The following is a 24,758-nucleotide window of genomic DNA, read 5'->3' as shown; positions in this document are numbered from 1 at the left end:
GGGGGCAAGCAGGGGGTGGGGAGGGATCTGTTATGCAGGCAGGGACCAGCGTGCCTAGTAGTGTTGCCTCATGATGGGGCAGGGTGACAGAAGTCCAGGGTTGGTGGAGAAGATGGCAGTCTCTACAGGAGTTAAAGTTCCACATAATTTTCACTTGTTAGCAAAACTTGAAGAAGGCCAAAAAGGAATAGGTAATGGTACACTTCGCTGGGGACTTGAAGATGAAGATATGACACTTAAGAGGAGGACAGGTATGATTATTGGGCCACCAAAGACAAACCATGAAAATAGAATATATTGTGTGAAAGTAGAGTGTGGACCTAAAAACCCAGAAGCACCTCCAACAGTTAGATTTCTAACAAAAATTAATATGAATGGGATAAATAATTCTAGTGGAATAGTGGATGCACAGAGCATACCAGTGTTAGCAAAATGGAAAAATTCTTATAGCATGGAATTTGAACTTCAAGAGCTAAGGTGTCTAATGATGGCCAAAGAAAACATGAAGCTTCCACAACCTCCAGAAGAACAAACATACAGCAATTAATTTTTAACAAATCTCAAACTTATCTAAACCAACAACTTATGTTAATGTTTTGATTAAATCTCACAATGTAAAACCCACACATTAAAAGAATTCCAGGGGGCAACTGGGTGGCTTAGTGGATTGAGAGCCAGGCCCAGAGACAGAAGGTCCTGGGTTCAAATCTAGTCTCAGCCACAATATTATTGTGCTCAAAGGAATAATGAACTGGAGTAATTCCATGTGAACTGGAATGACCTCCAGGAACTGATGCATAGTGAAAGGAGCAGAACTAGGAGAACATTGTACACAGAGACTGATACACTGTGGTACAATCAAATGAAATGGACTTCTCCATTAGTGGCAATGCAATGATCCAGGACAATTCTGAAGGACTTATGAGAAAGATGCTATCCACATCCAGAGAAAGAACTGTGGGAACAGAAATGCAGATGAAAAACAACTGCTTGATCACATGGTTCAATGGGGATATGATTGGGGATGTAGACTATAAGTGATCACCCTAGAGCAATTATCAATAATATGAAAATAGGTCTTGATCAATGACACATGTAAAACCCAGTGGAATTGCTCATTGGCTGGGGTGGGGGAGGGGGGGAAGGAAAGAACATGAATCATGGAACCATGGAAATTTGTTCTTAATTAATCAACTAAATAAAATAAAAAATAAAATAAAAACAAAGTGATAGAACTATTAAAAAAAAGATGAAAGCATGGCAAGAAGTATCAGATTGCTGTGGAATAATGTATGTTTCAGAAAGGACATCAAAGGTCTCTAGGTTCAAAGCCCTCATTTCATACAGGTTCAGTGACTTCAAGAAGAAAGAGCTTGTGAAAGAGCTGCCATGTAAATTGTTTAAAGTAGCAGGTACAAAAAATACTGTTGCTAATTTTGTTTAGTTTTTGAAGAGGTGTGGGTACTGACAACTAGTAGTAACAAAAAGTATGTTCAGGATTGTTTTGATACCTGTTGTAGTTATAAAAAGGGGAGAGCCAGAGAAAGAATTGTGGGAGTAGAAATGCAGAAGAAAAACATAGGATCAATTATGTGGTTTGATGTGGATGTGATTAGGGTTTTGATGTTAAAAGATCACTCTACTGCAAATATGAACAACATGGAAATAGGTCTTGAACAATGGTACATGGATAACCCAGTGGAACTGCTTGTCAGTTCCAGGAGGAGGGAGGGAAGAGAGGAGGAAAAGAACATGAATCATGAAAGCATGGACAAATTCTAAATGAAAAATAAATAAATGGGGGGGGGGGAGGGAGGGAGATGAATTTCTGTTTTAAAGCAGCTCCTGTGTTACATGTAACAGACATGGTAAATATTTGTTTACAGACTTTGTTCTAATAAACCATGAATTTAAGTTTAAATGAAAAAAAAAGGAAACAAGCCTATGGATATGTGATTCTGAGATTAAAGTTAGTCTTAAACTCTAAATAAAATGTGGAGAGCGAAAAACAAAGAAGAGGCCGCAGGCATACTTACGTTTATCACAGTTGGGGCCCGTGTAGGCAGAATAGCAAAGGCACGTTCCATCCCCATCTAGTCCACTGTTGCACACGCCATGGACACAGTTGCAGACTAAAGAGAGAAGCAAACCCATCACATGACGATGACCCTTTTAGAGTTCTAAGCATCTTTTCTCCCAAAGACCGCCTTGTGGGGCAGTAGGGAATGTGCTGTGGTTAGTGCAGGAAAGGATGTCAAAGGTTCAAAGCCCTCATTTTTATAGACGTTCAGTGACTTGCCACATAGGTAATTCATGGCATAGTAGGATCCCAGGGTCCAAGGGCTAAAGGTAGGTATTCTAGTCCACTCATCTCATCTTACAGAAGGGGAAACAGAGGCTCAGATAGGTTGTAACTTGCCCGAGGACACACAAAACATCATTAATCTAGAGACTGATGGGGTTTTGGGGATGATTTCGACCCCCTTAACAGAAGAGGAAACTGGGCTATATAAATGGTAAGTGATTTGTAACAGGTAACATAGTTGGGACAATGTTTCTAGGCTACCTAGTTGCTATCAAGTTTGACATGTGACTTTTGGCAATTAATATATATATATATCACTTAAGTTCTCATTTATTCTTTTTCTCATCGTCTAAGGGGGAGACATATGCAAACATATGTAAAAACAACATAAATGTGTATCTATATCTATATCTACATGTGTGTGTTTATGTGATAAATCTATAAAAATAAAATAAATTATACATTTTATTTTATATTTTTATATATTTTATGTATATTATATATGGATTTTTATTATATATATTTTATATATATATTTTATTATATATACACATATATACATATATATACACATATATACATATATATGGATTTATCCTCTCTACACTCACAGAGGATGACTTAGAGACAATCACAATATTAAGGAGGCTAGAGGAAAGTAGGATTTTAGCTGAGAGTAGTTAACTTTTCTAGACTTCAGCTGCTTCATCTTTAAATGAGAGGGCTGGATCACGTGATCTCGGGGGCCCTTTGTGGCTTTAAATCCCTCTGAAAGGGGGAGTCCTTTTGCCAAGTTTCTGGGACTGTTGAGTAGCACTGGAGGAAGGACTCAGTCAAACAAGTATCCTTGGGAATGAGTGCTGGGACAGGAACGCCAGGGACCCACGTTGACACTTTACTTGCAAAGCCCAATATGACTGGGGGGTGGTAGTGGTTGCCAAATACCATTCTTTTTGCCCAGATAAAGGCAACAGTGACACTAATACTTACTGAATGGTTAAGAGGGATCAGGAAAAGCTAATGCTAAGAATATAGAAATCAGAGGCTACTGGGAGAGTCAGTGTATCGTGCTTTTCCTGGATGTTACTGGATGAGATGCCAATGGCTGGAGGTGGGTCTCTAGGGCTGCCTAAACCTATGAGGCTGATGCTATTCATTCCATGGGTTGTGACTCACTGGGCAGGTCATAGGATCAGGCCAGCAAGATGGAAAGTCTTAGAGGCAGCATCTCTGAATCATCTCAGAACTCATAAACAGCTCAGGCTGAGGAATGCTCTGACACTGGACAAAAATAGTTGTTACAAATCTATGCCAGAGCTGAGATGTAGAGAGATGGATGTTGTCTCATACTACCCACCATCATATTGGTATGAGACAACACTGGCACCCAGTGGATGTAGCACTTTGGAACAAGTTTCTTTTTGTGGTTGGCAGGATGGATTCTGTCTTGTGGATTCAAGGAAGTCTCATGCTTCAAGGGATTGCTGTATCCTTGAGTGGGATGGGGGTGTGTGGGAAGGGGATAAAGAACACCAGCAAAATCTGAAGTAGGAAGAATCCCAATATAAGCCCAAATGTCAGTTTGCCATCCTTTAGGGGAGCTTTGGGGAAGCTGAGTGAGTCCTTTGAGGATTCCGGTGTTAATTAATAATTCATAAACATTTTTACCTTGCTTGGGTTTTATCTTTTTCTATTCTGCATTACTCCATCTGGTATATAATTTTTCTTTTTTTTTTTTTTTGAGAGTTGAGGATTGGGAGAAAAATCTAGTCTTATGACACATTATATGTTGACTGTCTAACTAACTGATGAGACATCAGAAGAAGGCATCAGTGGAAGACAAAACTTTATAGGAAGGAATCACAAAATTTGAGAGTTAGATTTAACTGGATTCTTGGAACTCAAGTTAAGGGAACTCCTAGGATGGTGCAACCCTTCTTGGATGGCATTACATCTTAAGGATGAATCATTGTGTTTTGAGTCATCATAAATAAAAGATTAATTGTTCTTAGGGGAAAGAGTTTATTTCCTCCTGGACTATGGGCTTACTGGTAAGAGTGTTGTATTTAAATCCTTCTGAATAGATTAAAATCCTTCCTCTACCACTTACTAAACACAGGTAGTAACCTGTGTGACCAAGACCCTCTAACTAGGACTTACTTTGCTATCTGTAAAATGTAGGGATTGGACTAGATCTTCTCTGATTGCTCCCAACTTAATTCTGTGATCCTATTATGCTAATTGGGAGTTGTCATAGCAGCAGTCCCTCAGATCAGTCCTTAATTTCAATTTTACCTAACCTTGGTTGATGTAAGCACTTGAGGTCTTTCCCCACTAGTGGAATAATAGTGAACCTTTTAGAGAGTGCCCAAACTGCAACCCTCGAACTGTGTGTGAGATACCTCTTACCCGAGACAGGAAAGGGAGGAAGGGCTCCCATTGGGCTGCTGGGCAGAGGGGAAGGTGATATGAGAAATGTCCTCAGGCATGGTGATGAGAATAATGGTATATGGGCTATAGGTTCACCAATATGGCTCTAGTATAATCTTTGGGCTTCAGCTGTGGATGCTGAGGTTTTGGCAAGGACTTGGTGAGCTTTGCTTCTTGATTTATCCCTTTAAATGATGTTTAATATCAAATAAGTATCTTTTGATTATTAAAAAGTAAATAAAAGCAACATGAACCTAATGCCTTAAAGCTGGCAAATTCTTTACAGATAGTATTTCATTTGATTAAACACACCTGAAGTACAGTTGAGTCCAAATAAATTCTCCTCTACACAGGTTTCACAGGCCGTTCCACCAAATCCTTCCTATAGAACAGAAAGAACATGTCACTAAAGAAGGAAAAAACAGTACCCACAATGCACTCTGAAGGCTCTCTTACTATATACAATGTTTTCTTCCACCTGTATCCCATCTCATTGAGGATTCTCTGGCCTTTGTACATTTGTACACCTTGGTCTCAGCATCTTAGTCTAATTCCTTCCTAATCTATGTGTGTTGAAATCAGGCATTGCCTCCACCATGAAACCTTCTTTGCTATCCATCCTCCACCATAATTAAAAGTTTCACTCTCCCACCTCAAATTTTCTTTTATCTCCATTTCTCATTTGTCTCATCACATTCTCTCATATTCATTCATGTTGTATATGGAGACAGTATGGTATAGTGAAGAGAGGACTAGAATTGAAGACTTGGGTTCAAGTCCCATCTCTGAAAGCTATGAGTTGAGTAACCTTGGCAAATCACTCAACATCTCAGTGCTCTAGCACTTGGCCAAGAATCAAAGTAGGAGAAAAGGAGCTAACCTGCCTTGGTGGAAGGACTTTCTCACTGGGGAGTCTCCTATACCAACGAAATCACAGGCTCAGTTGACTCTGTGTTGTATAGGATCGTAGCTTTAGAGCAGGAAGTGATGCCAGAAACCAGATGGCCCCAACTCCTTATTTTACTGATGAAAAAAGTGAGACCCAGAGTGCTTAGGAAGGGTCTTGGCCAAGGTTGCACAGCTAGTAAGTGACAGAAGCAGGATTCAAACCCAAATTGATTTGTTCTAAAGCTAACTCTTTCTTCATTGAACAACACTACTCCCCTCTCCTCATTTTCTGCTCTGCCTGTGTTTACTATTGTTCAGTCATATCTGATGATATCCTTCTGACCCCATTTGGAGTTTTCTTTGGCAAAAGTTCTGGAGTGGTTTTTCAGTCCCTTCTCCAGCTCATTTTACAGATGAGTAAAGTGAGGCAGAGAGAAGTTAAGTAACTTGCCCAAAGTCACATAACTAGTAAGTAACTGAGGCTGGATTTGAACCTGGTGTTTTATCCACTGCATCACCTAGGAGCACTTCGGACCTGGTTTAAATGAATAGAATAATATGATTATAGATCTAAAGCTGGGAAGGACCTTAGAGGCCATTGGAGTCCAACCTACACATTTCATATATGAGAACTCTTGAGGTCTATGGAAGACAAATGATTTTCCCAGGATAATATAATTACTGAGATTCAAAGACTGGATTCATAGAAGCAATCATAGAATTTAAAGCTTGAAAGACCATAGAGTCTGTATTCTCCTTTCATATTATAGAGGAAGAGTTAGGGCTCACAGAGATAAAATGGTTTAACTAGGGTTGCACAGCTTGTAAATTGCTGAGGTGGGATTTGAATCCATGTGTTTCCTGACTTCAAGTCTGCTGTTCTAACATACCATATGACTTTCTAAACAATTAAATGGAGAGCAAGATCTGTATTGTATTCACCTTAGAACCTAGCACAGGGTCCTCAAGTTTTATCTTTCTGCTTCTCATTTCCCCCCTCTTCTTTTGTTTCTAAAATGTTCATTTAAAGTAAGATTTTTTTTTTACAGTCAGTGCTTTGCGGATTGCAAAGCACTTTACAGATGATATTTCATTTGAGTTCCAGAACAATTGAGGGAGGCAGATATTATGATGTTTAGTTTTTAGATAAGTAAACTGAAGCTCAGGGAGATATGATTTGCCCAAACTCTTCCTACCCTTCACCTCCCCTCATAATTCTACAGAGCAGGTTCTTTGAGGGGAGGGATATCTTCATTTTGCTATCAGTTTCCCCATTGCCTAGCACAGTGCTAGGTACACAGTAGGTTATTAGTAAATGCTTGTTGCACTGAATTGGAAAGTGCTCAGTCAGTTTAACAAATGAGGAAATAAACAAGAGACAGTGTCAGAGCTCTCTTACCAGCTGTGAGACTCTATTTGCCTCAGTTTTCTCTTCTGTAAAATGAGTTGGAAAAGGAAATGGCAAGCCACTCCAGGATCTTTGCTAAGAAAATCTCAAATGGCGTCATGAAGAGTTGGACACAACTAAAAAATGACAACTTTAGGCAGTTCTTGGCTTCCAAGGGAAAACCCTTTAACTTATCTCCTTCTGGTGACCTCTAGGTATGTCTCTGTCTAGAGAAGGACTTTTCCTTTTATATCTCGCCATCATTTTGGAAGACAACAAAGCAATCCAGGGCATAGAGGGGCAAGGTGGGAGAGTAGCAGAAAAAGAAGCAGAGAGAATACAAGAGGATAAAATGCACTGGTCATCTTGCCTGAGTCTTTCTCCTCATGGCCTGCATTCTTTCATTTCAGTTAAGGGATCTGTTCCAGACCTATGGGGAACCTGAAAAGGATGTAGGCTGGTTATGTCCATGTATTGAGATTGATCCAGGTTAATGGACTGTCCAGAAGCAGCAAGGGCTCATGAGAAGTATGCAAAAGAGCCAGAGAAAGGTTAACTCTCTAGAGATGGGTGGACAAGAACCACATAGGAGGCAGTGTTGTCCAACAGAAAGCACACTGAAGGTGGAGTTAGGAAGGCTCAGGTTCAAATACTGATTTAGAAACTCACTAGTTGTATGAAATCACAACAACTCTGTGAGCTATTTCCTCTTTACTGATGAGGAAACCGAGTTTGTGACTTCCTCAGATTGAGGGGAAGCCCTGAGGTTGCCTTATTGTCCTTAAAATGTGATTGGTCAATTTAAATGTTAAGACTCATCTCTGAATAGGAATTATTTAAAAGTCAACAGAGAGAGGCAAGCAAAAATGTTTCCATCAGTAACTGAAGAGCTGCCTATCTTCATTGTGACCGGGGAAGAACCATCTCTTCTTCACGTGCAAAATTAACAAGCATTTATTTAAGAGTCTACTATGTGCCAGCCAGCCTACTATGTGTTAATCACTGGGGATAAAATGAAAGGGAAAGGACAGACTCTGTTCTCAAGGAGCTCACAGTACTTAACTTTACACAATAGATGAGAAACTCAAATGAGAGATATCATAGGATCATAGATTTCATCATAGCTTTGGAGCTGGATGGGATCTGAGGGCCATTTAATCTAATGCCATCATTTTATAGGGTGGGAAACTGAGGATCAGGGAACGGTGATGCCAAAGATCAGAGAATCATAAGCTGGAAGACCTAGAGATAGAAGGGCCTTTGGAAGTCATCTAGTCCAACATCATCATGAGTGACTTGTATAAGGTCATAGAGGTAGTCAGGGTCAGGGTCAGGATTTGAAGCCAGGTTCTCCCACTCCATATTTAGAATGCTTCTAAATAACATTATTATGTTATAATTAGGAAGGTAAAGGGATGCGTAGTTTGTGGGCTGCACCAAACTGAAGGACTGCTCACAACTGGTGGGGGTCAAAGAACCATTAAACTATTCAGATATGGAGAACCTCTAATGGTGAGACATTTGGAGAACTCATCCCTGAACTTACTGAACAAATGCAGCTTCCATTGCCTTCGATGCCATCAGAACAATGCCCCCTGCCACTGCAAGGGGACTTCTTTCCTCCAGGACATTCTGAAGGAAACAAGAAGTCAGAGCCAACATTCAATTTCAAACTAGTTCAAGTTACCTTTTTTCAAAATTGAACCCCCCCAACCCAACAAAAGACACATCTCTCATGTTATCCAGAGCAATTTCCCTTGTTCTTTACCTCATACTCTCATTAAAACAAAACAAAACAAACAAACAAACAAAAAAAAACATCCAGAACTGCAATTTCCAGAGTTCCCATTTGCAATAGTTATTGGATGTACTCTTCTCCCATTGCCAGAAGAAATTTCTGGAGGCATTGTGTGCTAAAAATAGCTGATAAAACCATTTTGGGTCACAGTGGTTCCATTTCCCATGAGTCATCACCAGTGGCCTCCTGTTTGGCTATTTTTCTCAATGAAGAGCTCACACTATTATCAGTTGGTCAGCATATCATCACATTGTTCTGAAGCTTTAGGGAAGGAGATAATGAGTTTCCTTTTGGCTGAGAAGCCAGGGACCTCCCAAGAATTCTATATTTTCAAGGATATAGAAAAAACCAATTCATTGTCAACAGCTGGGTGTGAAACCTTATTGCTTGGATTTTGAGATAATATCAATGTTTCCTGAGTTTTCCCACTTATATCTCTGGTTAGAATTGTGTACCTGATGGGAAATAAGCAAGCATAGTGACCTCAGCAATAGCAGGGACACTTAGTTCATGGCTTTCCAAAGATGTGTTACCAGCCCTCTTAGTTTTATTATGGAAGCAGGATCTGAGACTCATGGGCCATTTAGGCTGACTCCCACATTTTACAGAAAAGAAAACTGAGGCACAGAGAAGTTCAGTGATTTTACTGAGGTCATTCAAATAATATTAAAACATTTCTGAAAAAGAATTCTTTTATGATATCCCTTAAAAATTACTATCTACCTATTGCTCAAAGAACTTGAGATGAAAGGTAAACAAATACATCTAGCTTTAGATACAGAAGACCTATGTTCAAATTGTTTCTGCCACTTACTACCTGTATAACCCTAGGCAAGCCATTTAACTTCTCCTAACCTTTTTGCATGTGTGATGGAGCCCTTTGGCAGGGTGGTGAAATTTTACTGTTCATCCTTCATTTTAGAAGTGGACCAATGACAACACAGAGCGATGTCTTGACTTGTACAAGAACTGGATGTAAGTGAGGCAGAATTACACAAAGTCATAGGCACTACTCTCTGCAAGACAAGAGTAAGGATGATTGTGCATCATCAATGTCTGACCAAGTTCTAAGCACCCACTGCTACCTTTGTCGCTGTTGGAAAATATTGTTCTCATCTGAAGAAACCTTCATATTTATGGGATAGCCATTCCTTAACTCACCAATGGGTTTGTAGCTTGTCGGTTACCCTCACCTTGGTTCAGTCCATCTACTGAAATGGTTTCCCAGGGTGTGATCTAGAGGAGAAACCTATAGACCTCTTCTTGGAATCATTTCTTTAAATGCAACCCCCCACCCCCAAAAATCCTCCCTATAAGATTTCAAAGGAAATAGTTATCAAAATGTTAAAAAAATGTTTGTGGACCTCAGGTTAATAACTCTTCTTTGTGTGCTTCAGTTTGTTCATCTATAAAATGAAGAGGCTAAAGTCTATTCTAGTTCTAAATCTATGATCCTAAGATGCTGTGACCTGCCAGGGAAGCACATTTCATTTGTGGACAGCTCTAAGGCTAGGGAATTATTATTTTTTTTATAATTGATTCTTTAATTTGGATAAACTAATAGTTTAAAATAATGCAGCTTTTATTTTTTCCATTTGAATAAGTTTATTTAGTCAATTTAGAAAATTATTTCTTGGTTACAAGAATCACATTATTTCCCTCCCTCCCCTCCACCCACCCTTCCCGCAGCCAATGTGCAATTTCATTGGGTATTACATGTGTCCTTGATCAGAACCTAGTTCTATGTTGTTGTTTGCACTAGGATGTGCTAGGAAATTATTACTTACATTGATGTTAAATCTGCCTTTCAGTCTCCTCTACTCATTACTCCTATTTCTATCTTCTAGGGCTAAACAGAACATGTCTCACATCCTTTGCCCATTGATTCCTTCATAACCTTGAAGACAACTGTCATGGAAGGTGGTACATGTAAGGTGTAGAGTGTTAAACTTGGAGTCAGGAAGATGAGTTCAAATTCTACATTGGATACTTTTAAAACAATGTAACCCAAGGTAGGTAAGACACAACACCTGTTTACCTCCTAAACTAGGCTGTAGTAAGGATTAAAAAAGATGATAGAGGTACAACTCTTTGCAAACCTTAAATTGGTATATGTATGTATATAAGTATACACATATATATTTATATCACTATGAATTAGATATTATATTATTATTCTCCTATCAATCTATTCTGAAGTTAGCTTAAGTTATAAAAGGGAACAAATGAAGCCAAAGAAACCTGACAAAATCTAAGTGGATCTAAATAAGCAGATAACTTCATGCTAGCTGTGGGACTATATGCAAGTCATTTAACTTCTCCCAGTCTCAGTTTTTCATTTGTAAAATGAGGATATTGTGATTGCCAAGATCCCTTATAGTTCTAAATCAAAGACCATATGAAGTAACTCTAGCAAAACTTCTTGAATTTTAAAAGTTGGATCCATTTGGGAAATCTCTGATTTGAAGGAGCATAAAATTTAGAGTCAAAGGAGACTTTAGAGATCCATTTTCCTTGCTATATAAATGAGGAAACTAATATTTAGAAAGATTAAGTGACTTCCAGGATCATCAATTTAAAGCTAGAAGCCTCATAGACAATCTACTCTAATTTACTAACTTTACAAATCAGGAACTGAGGGTCTGGGGAAGTTAATTGACTTGCCCAAGGCCATAGAGGTAATAAATATTAGAGCTAAGATTTTTATTCCACCCAAGTCCTCTGATTCTAGAAACAGTGCTTGCTTTTCAAATAACCTAATAAAATACATATTACTCAAGTTTCCTCAGACTGAATTTACTTAGAAGCACCTAAGGGACAACCAGGTAGCCCAGTGGTTAGAGTTTGCCTAGCTCCTGATGATCTTCTGTTTTAGAAATGACACTAAAATAGAAAGTATGGGTTGGGAAATAAATAAAGCAGCACTTAGGTTTCAGAGTGACTAGAGTGCTGGCTGAAGTCAGGAAGACCTAAGTTCAAAACTGGTCTCTGATCCTTGCTGTGTGTCTCTCAAAGTCCCTTAATCTTTGTCTGATTTAGTTTCTTTATTTTTAAGATGGGGACAATAATAGTACCTACTTTGTGAGATTTTTATTAGTGTAAAATGAAATATATGCATAGTACTTTGTACTCCTTAAAGTGCTAGATCTGTCTGTCTGTCTATCCATCTATCTATCTATCTAGATATACTTTACAGGATAAATAAAAGCTCCTTGAGTCCAGAGACTATTTCATTGTTGTCTTTGTCTCCCTAGTACCATGCCTAGTACAGAGTAGGTACTTCATAAAACTTGGTGAATTGATTTTCTGGGTATTTAATTAAGCTTTGTGAATGATTAATTTGATTCACACTTACTGAGATAAATGCTCTTTTCTATTTTTCTCATTGATAATAAGAAACTCAATAAAGGAAAATATTTTGGTGATGGGGAAGATGAAAACACAAACTTAGAGGAGGACAACAAAGTCAGTACTGCTGCATCCAAAGCCTCCAAGAAAAATATGAATTGCTCTCAATCCTGAAAAGAATTAATAGAGGAACTCCAAAATGATTTTAAAAATAAAAGAGTTAGAAAAAATTGAGAAAAGAAATGAAAAATTTACAAGAAAATCATGAAAAATGAGTCATCAGCTTGGTGAAGGAGGCACAAAAACACCAAAGAAATTAATACATTAAAAAAGAGAAGAGAGCAATTGGTAAGAGAGGTATAAAAATCCAATGAAGAGAGCTTCTTAAAAAGCTGAATTGGCCAAATGGAAAAAGATATACAAAAATGCACTGAAGGGAAGAACTTTTTAAAAGGCAGAATTGGTCACATGGGAAAAAAGTACACAAATTCACCGAGGAAAAAGAACTCTTTAGAAAGTAGAATTGGCCAAATTGAAAAGGAGGTACAAAAGTTCACTCAGGAAAATCATGTCTTAAAAATTAGAATTGGGCAAGTGGAAACTAATGACTCCATGAAACATCAAGAAACAATCCAACATAGTCAAAAAATGAAAAAAAAAATAGAAGAAAATGTGAAATATCTTATTGGAAAAACAACTGACCTGGAAAATAAATTCAGGGGAGATAATATAAGAATTATTGGAGTACCTGAAAGCTATGATCAAAAAAGAGCTTAAGCATTATATTTCAAGGAATTGTCAAAGAAAACTGCCCTGATATTCTAGAATCAGAGAGCAAAATAGAAATTGAAAGAATCCACTGATTACCTCTTGAAAGAGATCCCAAAAAGACAACTCCCAGGAATGTTCTAGCCAATTTCCAGAACTCCCAGGGTAAGGAGAAAATATTGTAAATAGCAAAGAAGAAACAATTCTGATATCATAGAACTTCAGTCAGGATAACACAAGATTTAGCAATTTCTATATTATAGGATCAGAGAGCACGGAGAATGATATTCCAGAGGGCAAAGGAGCTATGACTTCAACCAATAGCCACTTACCCAGCAAAACTGAGCATTATCATTCAGAGGAAAAAATGGATATTCAATGAAATAGAGAACTTCTAAAAATACTTGATGAAAAGACCAAAGCTGAATGGAAAATTTGACTCTCAAATATAAGATTGAAGAGAAGCATAAAAAGATAAACAGAAAAAAGAAATCAAAAGACATTCAATTAAGTTAAATCATGTATATCCCTCCATGAGGAGATGATTATTGTAACTTTGAAGAAATTTATCATTATTAGTGCAGTTAAGAGGAGTATACACAGATAGAGAGTGAGGCTGTGAGTTGAATATGATAGGATAATATAAAAAATAAAATTAAGGCATGATAAAGAAGGATGTGGATAAAGAAGAAGGAGGAAGGGGAAGGGAAAATAAAGTGGGGTAAATTATCTTATATCAAAGAGGCATAAAAGACCTTTTACAATAGAGGGGAAGATGGGGGAAGCAGGAAGGGGAACATGTGTACCTTATTTTCATTGGAATTGGCTCAAGGAGGGAAAAGCATTCACAATCTCAAATTAATATAGAAATCTACCCTACAGGAAAGCAGGAGGGGAAGAGAATAAAGGAATGGGGGTGGGGGTGGGGCTGATGGAAAAGAGGGCAAATTGGGGGAAATGGTGGCCAAAAGCTAAACATGGGGAAATAGGATAGAGAGTAACACACAGTAAGCATAATGGTGTAAAAATTTTTTGAGCCTCTAATAAAGGCTCAATTTTTTAAATATATGGAGAAAAAGTCAAATATATAAGAATACAAGTCATTCTGTACTTAATAAATGGTCAAAGGATATGAATAGGCAGTTCTCAGACAAAGTAATTAAAGCTCTCTATAGTCATACAAAAATTCTCTAAGTCACTATTAGTTAGAGAAATGCACATTAAAACAACTCTGAGGTGCCACCCCACACCTATCAGATTAGCTTTTGTGACAGAAAAGGAAAATGACAAAACTTGGAGATGTGGAAAAACTGAGACACTAATGCACTGTTGGGGGAGTTGTGAACATACAAATTTCTGGGCTTTGGAAATAGTGCTTTTTTTGAGGACAGGAGGAGAGAGAGAGAGAGAGAGAGAGAGAGAGAGAGAGAGAGAGAGAGAGAGAGAGAGAGAGAGAGAGAGAGACAGAGAGAGAGAGACAGAGAGAGAGAGAGAGAGAGAGAGAGAGAGAGAGAGAGAGAGAGAGAGAGAGAGAGAGAGAGAGAGATCCTGTGATTTAATTGTTCTAGTAAATTTCTGGGCTGGAAATTCCCTCCAACAGCAATGCCAGTCCTCAGCTCTGGCCACTTCAAGTTTTAGGGAGTTTAGCGAGATATCTAGTGATCTGCTGTGCCCAGAGTTATAGTCCAGGAAGTATCAGAGGTGCAATTCAAATGCAGGTCTGTCAACTCAGAATTCAGTTGTATATCCATAAAGGCAATGATTTTTAAATTGTAGTCTGGTTATCTCTGAGGGTCAGGGACATCCACGAGGGCAGCACTATTTTCATAATAACAGAAGGGTGTTTTAATTTCTGATATGGAAAATAAATAGATATAGCCTGCATAAACGAAAGCTCTTTGTCTAGGGGGGAACCTCAATTTTAAGAGTGTAAAGAAATCTTGAGACCCAAAGTTTTGAGAAGTACTGTCTTAGGCTATGCTCATTCTCATTCATACATAAACAGATGATTATACATGTAACATATACCTATAACATATTTTGAAGGGAACATTTAATATAAAGCTGGCTCTATTAGATTTGGAGTGTTTAACTTTCTGAAAAAGAAATACTTTGAAAGGCAGAGATTAGGAAGTACTTTTTTCAAACTAGGGTCTCTTTTTTTTAAATATTAAAAAAATTAAATCCTCTTCTGTCATAATCAATATTAAGTACAGGTTTCAAGGCAGAAAAGTGGTAAAGGCTAGGCAATGGGGGCAAAGTGACTTGCCCAGGGTCACACAGCTAGGAAGTGTCTGGACCTCCTGTCTCCAGGCCTGGCTCTCAATCCACTAAGTCACCTAGTTGTCCTCAGGTCAGGACCTCTTAACATTGTGTATAAATGTGTGTATGCATGTATGTTCTGGGCTCCTCTGGCAGTCTGGTGAATTCAATGGACCTCTTCTGAGTGTAAATAAAATACCTGTGGCTACAGAGGAATCCAATTAAATTGAAATAAAGGTTTAATTCCCTGCCTCCACTCCAGGTTCATAGATATCTTGAAAATTGTCCATAGATGGGGGAGGGAGGTGGTCTCTGGACCTGGGGTTAAGAAGTCCCAGATTAGATGATCTTTAAGACTTTTTCCAACTCTTTTATATGATTCTATTTACAGATGTGTATTTACACACACACACCCACACACCCATTCATGAATAAATATGTGCTCCTCTAATGAGATTTTAGAAAATTAGTATCGAGGAAGAGAAAATAAGAGAATCACTTAAAAAAAATCAGTGGCATTTCACTGAATTCAATTCCATAATTTAATTAAATCCAGGTTTCAGTTTAAAAATATCTCCTAAGTGCCTAGTTAGTTCTGGGTTGTTCATGTGTGACACGATCCCAGAGGTGAAAGAATTTTGGTTCTGTGTCGCTAAACGAAGAGGAACACTAGCAGAACCAAGGAAAGCCAGGGATTCTAGCCTTGCTCGTTTTAATAAAGGCAAAGTCATTTGAATCCCATGATAGGAGCTACATGGGTGGTCGAATTTTGTGCCTGCTTTCCAAAGGGGTTCTGGGTGACAATGCGGTTGATTTACTGAGAAGAAAGAGAATTTGGCTTTGGGTAGTTTATAGTTGCAAAGCCTGGGAATAGGCTTCCTCCAAATGGAGACTCAAGGCTTTCTTCCCTGGTCTCCATTCCCTCCCTCCCCCCAGAACTCTTATCTTTTCAGGAAATGTAAAGTGATAGTCAGGATTTACTTTCAAGGAGAGAGACTTTTTCCTCCCCACCTTAGAGGAAGGAAACCTTTCTAACAAATGTAGCATGTTCACTAACCAAAGATAAAGGATTGTGCTCCCTCCCCCGCCCTCCCCCCAAGTGAGTGAAGAGGGAATAAGAAACACCCAGACTTGGTTTCCATACACTGTTTGCTCTTCCAGTTTCCAGATTAGACTACTGTAACAATATTCTAATGGGTTGCTTCCATTCTCTCTCTTCTGCTAACCTGTATTTTACTTTGTATCCATTAAAATGTGTATGTATTGTTTTGCCCCCCAAAAGAATACAAACTCTGCCAATCAAGGTTTCTACATCTGATGTTTTTACTTAATTGCTTTTCTTTAATAAAGTGTCCCCTTCTGAGGAGCTGAGGGTGGGTGGGAAGTGGCTTAAAGATCAAAAGCATTAATAAAACTAATTAATTTTAATGTTAATTTGATTAAACATAAATAAAATAAAATTTAAAAGTTCTCACAAAAAATACAAACTCCTTGAGGGCAGCAACTGTTTCTTTTTTGGTCTATTTCTCCAGAGTCCCGTGCAATGCTTTGCACATAGCAAAAACTCAATAAATGCTTTTTGATTAGTAGATTTTCTTTTTAGTTTGGTAATTCTTAAACCCTTTTGAGTGTCCTGGACCCCTTTGGCAAGTCTATCAAAGCCAAGGACCCCTTTTCAGAATCATGTTTTTAAATACATGATTTGATACTGAAATATATTATAGATTCTTTTGTGTGACACGGTGGAAAGTTTAATAACTATAATAATTTTGAAATCGATTTTCATGGGGTTTGATGGGTTTGGCAGCTAGGTGATTCAGTAGATAGAGTATCAAAGGCTTAGGGTTAGGAAGACTCATCTTCCTGAGTTCAAATCTGACCTCAGACACTTAATAGCTGTGTGACCCTGGGCAAGCCACTTCACCCTCTTTGCTTCAGTTTCCTTATACATAAAATGAACTGGAGAAGGAAATGGCAAATCATTCCAGTATCTTTGTATTTTTTTTACTTTAAAAAAATATATTATTTTAGCCATTCCAGTATCTTTGACAAGAAAACCTCAAATGGGGCCACGAAGAATCCAATGGGACTGAATAAATCTAATGGGTTAGGGCAGGGGTATGTCTAAACACACTTTTAAATTAAGTTTACACGATTAACATTTTCTCAATTGCTTCTCTAAATTTAGACAATTAAACATAATAAATCAAGCTCGAATTTATAGCATTCATTGAGGTACAAATGCTCACACTGAAAGTTTCATACTGAGCCAGCTCCAGCACATCTTTGGATTTGGGTTAGGTACTTGGTGGTTAGATGTGGAATGAGGATTGATGATCACAAATTGTATTTTGAGCGATCAATAACAAATATAATTTTATATGAAAATATCTGTGATTTCCAAATGTGAGAAAATCACAGGTACTGTTAATTCTTCTATGGTTTATTACCTTCATTTATAATGGAATGAAATGCAAAATTGTTGTTAGAAGCAAGTGAAAATAAAGAAATAATTTCTTCCTCATCCATCCAAGTTCAGACAACCTGAAATATATTCAGATATGGACCCCAGATTTAATTTTTTTTTAATTCCTTCTCCCACACAGATTTGTCCCTACTCCCCACTATGCCATGAACAAAAGCAAATTCTCCTAAACATTAAATGTTTCCTGTATGTAGATAAACTCAGCAGAGGAGGCTTAGAACATCCCAGTAGTTTTTTGATTGCAAAGCTTGTTTGTTTGTGAAACTGAAGGAAGACCAGGAAGACATTTGCTGTATGTATATATATATATACCCGAGGTAAAAGCTTGGGCACTTACCCATGCAGTCTGGTCCCCAGAATCCTGGGCAGCACAAAGGTTGCACATATTCCTTCCTGCATATATGTCGGCATCCAGGTAGAGACAGGGCATAATCCCTGACCTTGAAGGAGTATCTTGGGGTCAGAGAGAAAAATAATTAGAGAAGTTTAAGAAGCATTCCAGAAGACTCCTTAGAAGGCATCCTATATACATGTTGATAAAGGAAAACAACTCACTGAAGTATATGAGCTGCTTATTGAATCAATAAATCAAATATTTATTAAGCACCTACTATGTGCAGGGCATCATCCTAGGTGCTGGGAATACAAAGACACAAAATGAGACACTTTGTATTTGCAAACTTGCATTCTATTAATAACCTGACTATTATCCTGTTTGTAGGAACGAAACAAATCCCAGATCTTCTAAAGGTGAAATGCAAGGGTGGAATAGGAGCAATGGAGTTCATTTTCTTTTAATGGTTCAAATTACTGAAAGGAAGATGGACTAGACCTGTGAGGCCATTGATGGGGGGAAAGTCCTGGTAAAGAAATTCCATTTATCAAAGCAAGTTGGCATATTCTTTGAAACCTAGCCTCAGAGTTGCTGAAGGCACTCAATGATTAAGTGACTTGCCCAGGGTCACACAGCCAAGCATAGGTCAGAAATGAGACATGAAAACAGGTTTCTCTGGCTTCAAGGACAACTTGGCATGAACCATGCCACATCATTGTGATTAGAATTAAAGACAATATATGGTTTAAAGATTGAAATGGTTATATTTTATACCCATAGATTTTTTGATATAATATTGAAGAATAAAGGAAAGTTTCAAGATGTCACTCTGTGACCAATCAGTTTCAGCTTGAAGACATTCTCTCTGCCATAGGACCTGTCCATGGTACTTACCTGCAGTCTCGTACTCCTGAGGAACCATTGGTCACTTTGGTGTAACCATCAGGACAGTTGATGTGAAGGTTGAGACTACAAGATTGGCATTCAGTTCTAGTGGTAATCAGAGTCTTCTTGTCACATCTATTTGCCTGGAGAAGGTTATAAAATATCTCAATTCATGTTTGTAAACATCTTGTCATCAATCACCTTCATTTAAACAACTATTTACAAGGACTGGATCCCAGCTGTAATGTTGTTAAGACATTGCAAAATAGCCTTTTAAAATGGGAAAGATATTTCAATTTGCTTTGATGCATTCAATTCAGTTCAATTTACCATAAAAGTCTTTATGTGCACTAGGCACTACTTATTTTTCTTGTTGTTCATATATATGGCTTCACTGGGGTTATGGACTAGTACTTGATTGTAGTCTTGGGGCATTGCCTGAGGGTTTAGAGAGGGTAAGGGACTTATCACACAACCACTATATGCCCAGCAGCAAGTCTTGAGTCCCAGTCTTCCTGATTTTGAGTTATTTCCTATCTTCTTCAATGTCATCATATAATATGTATACATAGGCAAAGAAAAAGGAAACCAACCCCAAACTCCTTCTTTTCCTTCAGGGAGCATAAATTTGACCTTGAATACAATATAGGATCAAAGATGCATAGATTTAGAACTAGAAGAGACCTTCAAAGATTAAGTTAAATTTTCTTTCCGAAGTAAACGGAGATACCAAGAGGTAAAATGACTCATTGATTACTGAGAGTAAGTGGCAATTAGAATTTTAATCCAGGTTTTCTGACTCCAAATTCACAACTCCCCCAGTCCACTATATCAAATATAAGAAAATAAATGATAAAGTTGAAGAGGGAGAAAGCACTAACAATAAGGAAAAAAACTCTTAGAATCAGAAGTGAAGAGGGTTGCATTCCAAGAGGGAGAATTTGTACACAATTTCAGAGATAGAAGATGGCAAATTGGGAAACTAGCAAGTAGAAGAATTTGGTTAAAAGGTAGGGATAGCCCAAGAGGCAGGTTGGTGGCACAGTGGATAGAGCTCTAGTCCTGGTATTAGGAAAATCTGAATTCAAATACTGCCTCAGACACTTACCAGCTGTGTGACACTGGGCAAGACATTTAAACTCCCTCAGCCTCATGTTGTTCTTCTGCAAACTGGGGATAAAAATGGTACCTATCTCTCAAGGTTGTTTTGAGTATAAAGTGAGATATTTGTCAAGTGCTTTTCAAACTTCAAAATTCTATGCAAATGCTATTATTAGTATACATACTTGCTGAAGGAGAATAATGTAAAATAAGGCTAAAAAAGTAGAGCTGTCAGATTGTGAATAACATTAGATGTCAAGCTAAAGTACTTCTATTTTGTCTTAGAGGCATTACAGGGAGCCCACAAATATTTTTGAACAGGGGAACAACATATAGTCAGATCTGGATTTCAGGAAGAATGTTGTGGCAGGTATGTGGTAGAAGGATTAGAGTGGGTTCCAGCAAAAGTCTTCCAAGGAAATTGGTCACAGAACCTACTATTCTCAAGAATTACAGAACCAGATTTGGAAGGGACCTCAATGGTTATCTAGTCCTAAATAAGTATCCCCTACAGAGCCTCAACCAATGGTCATCCAAAAAGTTTGCCTAACATTTATATTGACTGGGCACTTACTATGTATCCAGCAGTGTGCCAGAGACTGTAATCTCATTGAAAATACAAGGCACATACAAATCAAATTATTGAATAGCAACACAATATAGCATACAATAAAGAAAAGTTCAGATAGTTTCTCTACATTCCAGCTTCCTACTCTTTGTTTGTAACTCAGTACCAGCCCCTGTACTGATGCTGATTTTCTTTAACATTCAAAACAGTTTATGTTTTCAATGAACAAACATTTATTTTTTCCTTCTCACATCTCTTTTCCAAATGAAAAAAGAGAAAACAACAAACAACGATAGCCAAATGAAGCAAATTCCCACATTGAATATGTCCAAAAATGTTTCACTCCGAATTTTGAGTCCATCATCTCTTTATTAGGATGTGGGTAACGTGGTTCATCATGGATTCACTTGAGTCAAAGTTTATCATTGCATTTGTCAGAATTCTTAAGTCCAGGTTGTTTATTGCATAAATTACCTGGTTTGCACTTCACTATGTCTCAGTTCTGACAAGTTTTCCTAAAACCATTTCCTTTCTCAACACTCTGCTGGGTGATGATTTATAAAGTATCTATTATGGACTATGAGCTATTGTTGTCACAAATCTCAAAGAAAAATAATCTCTATCCTCAAGGGGTTAATATTCTAATGGGAGGTACCATGTGCCCATGTAAGTAGATACAGAATATATACAACATGAATACAAGGTAGTTTGAGGAGGCCAGGCACTAGTAGATGGGGAACCAGGCAAGCTTGCACCTAAAAAGTAGATTATTCTCTTTCATCTCTCCTTTCACAATATATCCAAATTATATCCATCTTTCAAGAGGCCCTTCCTTTAGAAATTCCCTTCCTACATTCTTATAATACTTCCTCCAACTCCCCTAGGCTACGACAGTTCTTTCCTTCTCCTGGTCTTACTCAGTACATCTTAGCTTAATGGTTCACCAGTTAGGATTAAAGAGTTTTGAGCAAAGGGAATCCTAGAATTTCATCTCCCTGAGAGCAAGACTATTTGATTTTTATCAGCAGTTAGAAGAGTGCCAAGATTCATAATAGTAGTTTAAGATACACTTATTGAATTAAATTGAAGTAGTGAGGTATAATAGATAAGGTTTTAGATTTGGAGTGAGAAAGATCTGGGTTGGAATCTCATTTTAGTCCTTTATTAACTGGAATTCTGAGCAAGTCATTCAACTCTCTGGGCTTCAGTTTCCTCACCTGTTAAATGGGGAGGCTAGATCTGAAGCCCTCTAAGGTCCCTTCCAGCTTCACTTATATGATCCTACCTGTATAACTTTGTACAAATCATTTGTCCTATCTGACCCTGTTTCTGACTGTTATATGAGGGGATTGGACTGAAGATTGTCCAAAGTCCCTTCCAACTTTTAAATCAATGATCATACAAATTATTGGATTTGCTCCCCTAGCTCCCTTATTTTATATAACTCTCATGGTCTAGTCTCTTCTATCTAGAATTAATACTTCTTTTTGTAAAAAGAAAATCCTACTCTACTTAGAATTGACACTGAGTATTGATTGGTTCAGTCAAAAGAATGTTAAGAGCTAGGCAATTGGAGCTAAGTGACTTGTCCAAAGTCACATAGTTAGAAAGTGTCTGAGGCCAAAATTGAACCCAGAACCTGCTCTCTATACACTGATGCTCCTAACTACCCCCAATAGTTCTGCTGTTGTTTTTATGGCATCTAGCAAATTCTGGGCACAAAATGCATGCTTAACAATATTTTTATTTATATCAGCAGAGCTATAGAACTAGAATAAATTGTATATTTTTGTTGAATCCTTCATTTGAGAGATGAAGAAACTGAGTATAGTTTAATGACTTGTTTAGAGTTACACAGCTACCTCTGAGGAAGTATTTCCCAACTCCAAGTCCGAAGCTCTATTGTCTCTCAATTCACATTTATGAACATTTCTTAGGTGCCTATTATGGGCCAGATACTCTGCTAAGTGCTGGGGATACAATTACTAAAATAGAACAGCCCTTGTCCTGAAGGATTCTGTAGCTGGAAGGATTCTCAGAGGACTTCTAGACCACTCCTCTCATTTTATAAATGAATAACTGAATTCTGGAGGCTAAGCAACTTATCCAAAATTGGGCATGTAGTAAGTAGTAGTGGTGGGATTTGAACTGAGGTCTTCTGACCTCAGATCTACTGTATATTTCACTATGCCACAATATCATTCAAAAGTCCTTTCTAGTTTTACTTGTATTTGAAGTTACCTAAATGGATGGCATATTAAGAGAAGTTCACCTCTTAAATGGCCCAAATTTGAAACACAAACACCCTGGAATGCTCTAACCGTGGGGTAGACATAGTATAGCAACAAGAGTATGGGCTTTGCAGTTATATGCTGTTGTTGTTCAATCATTTCAGTCATGTTTGACTCTATGACCCCATTTGTGGTTTTCTTGGCAAAGATATTGGAGTGGTGCGTCATTTCCTTCTCCAGCTCATTTTACATATGAAGAAATAGAGGCAAACAGGGTGAAATGATGTTCCCCCTGGAATGGCTTGCCATTTCCTTCTCCAGCTCATTTTATAAATAAGGAAACTAAGGCAAACAAGAGTAAATTTTCCCAGAGTCCCACAACTAGTATCCCAGGCCAAATTTGAACTCAGGTCTTCCTGATTCCAGGGCTGGCTCTTTATCCACTGTACCACCTAGCTGACCTATCAGTTAGATGACTCACATTTCAATTCTGGTTCTTCCACCTTGGGTGTCTCTGTGGGTCTCTTCTCCTTTATAGATCTCAGTTTTCTCATCTTTAAAGTGATGAGGTAGGACTAGCTGATGCAACCCATTTCAGCTCTGGTTCCTCTTAGCTCTAAAAGCTATGATCCTTAAGGTTTGGGTTTTCCCTTTTTCTTTCTAGTTTTAGATCTAATCTCTAGGGAATGAAAGCAATAGCACTTAAAATAATTTGAAATGACACTCTGTGGAACTGTTGGTATCTTGAAATCAAATTCCAGTTTTTTTCTGAGCAGTCTTTCCCACCTTGCACTAGGATTTTGTCTCTAATTAGATCAAATGACAGTTAATATAATTTGTCCTTCCCATTTCTCCCATACTTATTAGGCAATTTCTAATATTCCTTTCTTAAAATGCCTCTGGATTTCAGAATTTTCCTGCTAAATTAGGAATCTCATTCTCAGCTTCAGAAATTCTTATGCCCATAAGGGAACATAAATATTAATTCTTTCCATACATGGCATCCCACCTAGGTTAAATCTTCTGCATCTCTTGCTTGGGCAACTGCCACAGCTTCTTAATGGGTTTCCCTGTTTCTAGTCTCTCCCTGTCTCCAAACTATTCTCTACAAAGCTGCCGAAGTGATATCTCTAAAGCACGTCTCAATGTGTTACTTTTGTACCTTATTCTTTATAATTTGTCTCCAGTCTCTTTCCAAATTTATTATATTGTACTCTATTTTTCACACTCTGCTTTCCAGTCACAACAGCTGACTTATTACTTCTCATGCAAAACAATCCCTTTTCCATGTGCCTTTGCATGGACTGCCCATATTTAGAATTCACACCCTTTCCTCAGCTTAGTTTTTAGCATCCCTAACTCATCAAAGCTCAGACAAGTGCCACCATATATGAAGCCTTTCCTCATCTACCCAGATGTTACTGGTCCCTCCTCAATTGCAGTGTATCTATTTGTAATATTTTAGTATCTATGTGTTGTTGGTTGTCTCTCGAACCGAGGATGACAATTGTCTTTGTGCGTTTTTGTGCACAAAGACACCTGTGCATGAAGATTTAAGTGGAAAAGTCGATGCACAGAGACAGTCCCACTCTCGCCGTTGGAAGCCTGGGTCCATTGGCACGAAAAGTCGTTACACCTGGAGACTTCCTCAGCTGCATTGGATGGCCGTGTTGTCTTTTGTGCTCCATCACGCCCTAAGCACTCCACAGTGCCTTGCTGCATCGCCATCTCAGCTGTTGAACCTTCTTGTTGGTTTCTTCCGCCTGTTCCGCCGAAGCAGTCTTCACATGCTGGGTGAGCAAAGCCCTAGTTCACCAAGGGTCGACGTCAACCCAATGGCTACCTTCACAAGGTTTAGCCAGCCTGTCGAAGCCGTTGCCCGGGGTGTGGCCGCTGCCACATGCTAGCAGCTACTAGGAGCCACAAGTGAGAGCTGGGTGTCAGGTGAAGGTCAGTGGCTGGAGAGCT

At 38.2% G+C, this 24,758-nt stretch overlaps 2 protein-coding genes across 2 annotated transcripts in view; one reads left to right on the top strand and one right to left on the bottom strand.

Annotated features, from left to right (window-relative positions):
- STAB2 (stabilin 2) overlaps window positions 1–24,758 on the bottom strand; it is a 184,258-nt gene that overhangs the window by 155,861 nt on the left and 3,639 nt on the right. The window contains exons 2-6 of the mRNA XM_007503337.3: window positions 18,900–19,033; window positions 18,009–18,124; window positions 8,557–8,642; window positions 5,048–5,117; window positions 2,037–2,132 (exon numbers count right to left, since the gene is read on the bottom strand). Of these exons, the coding sequence (XP_007503399.1) occupies window positions 2,037–2,132; window positions 5,048–5,117; window positions 8,557–8,642; window positions 18,009–18,124; window positions 18,900–19,033 (502 nt within the window). The remainder of the gene's footprint in view (window positions 1–2,036; window positions 2,133–5,047; window positions 5,118–8,556; window positions 8,643–18,008; window positions 18,125–18,899; window positions 19,034–24,758) is intronic.
- Window positions 113–547, top strand: LOC130454531 (ubiquitin-conjugating enzyme E2 variant 2-like). The gene has a single exon (XM_056798778.1). It carries the CDS (start codon window positions 113–115, stop codon window positions 545–547), a length of 435 nt encoding a protein of 144 aa, XP_056654756.1.

This window comes from Monodelphis domestica, chromosome 5 (genome assembly GCF_027887165.1).
Source record: "Monodelphis domestica isolate mMonDom1 chromosome 5, mMonDom1.pri, whole genome shotgun sequence".
NCBI classification, from domain to species: Eukaryota; Metazoa; Chordata; class Mammalia; order Didelphimorphia; family Didelphidae; genus Monodelphis; species Monodelphis domestica.
Note: the sequence above shows the minus strand (reverse complement) of the source record. Positions and strands in the feature narration are given on the sequence as shown.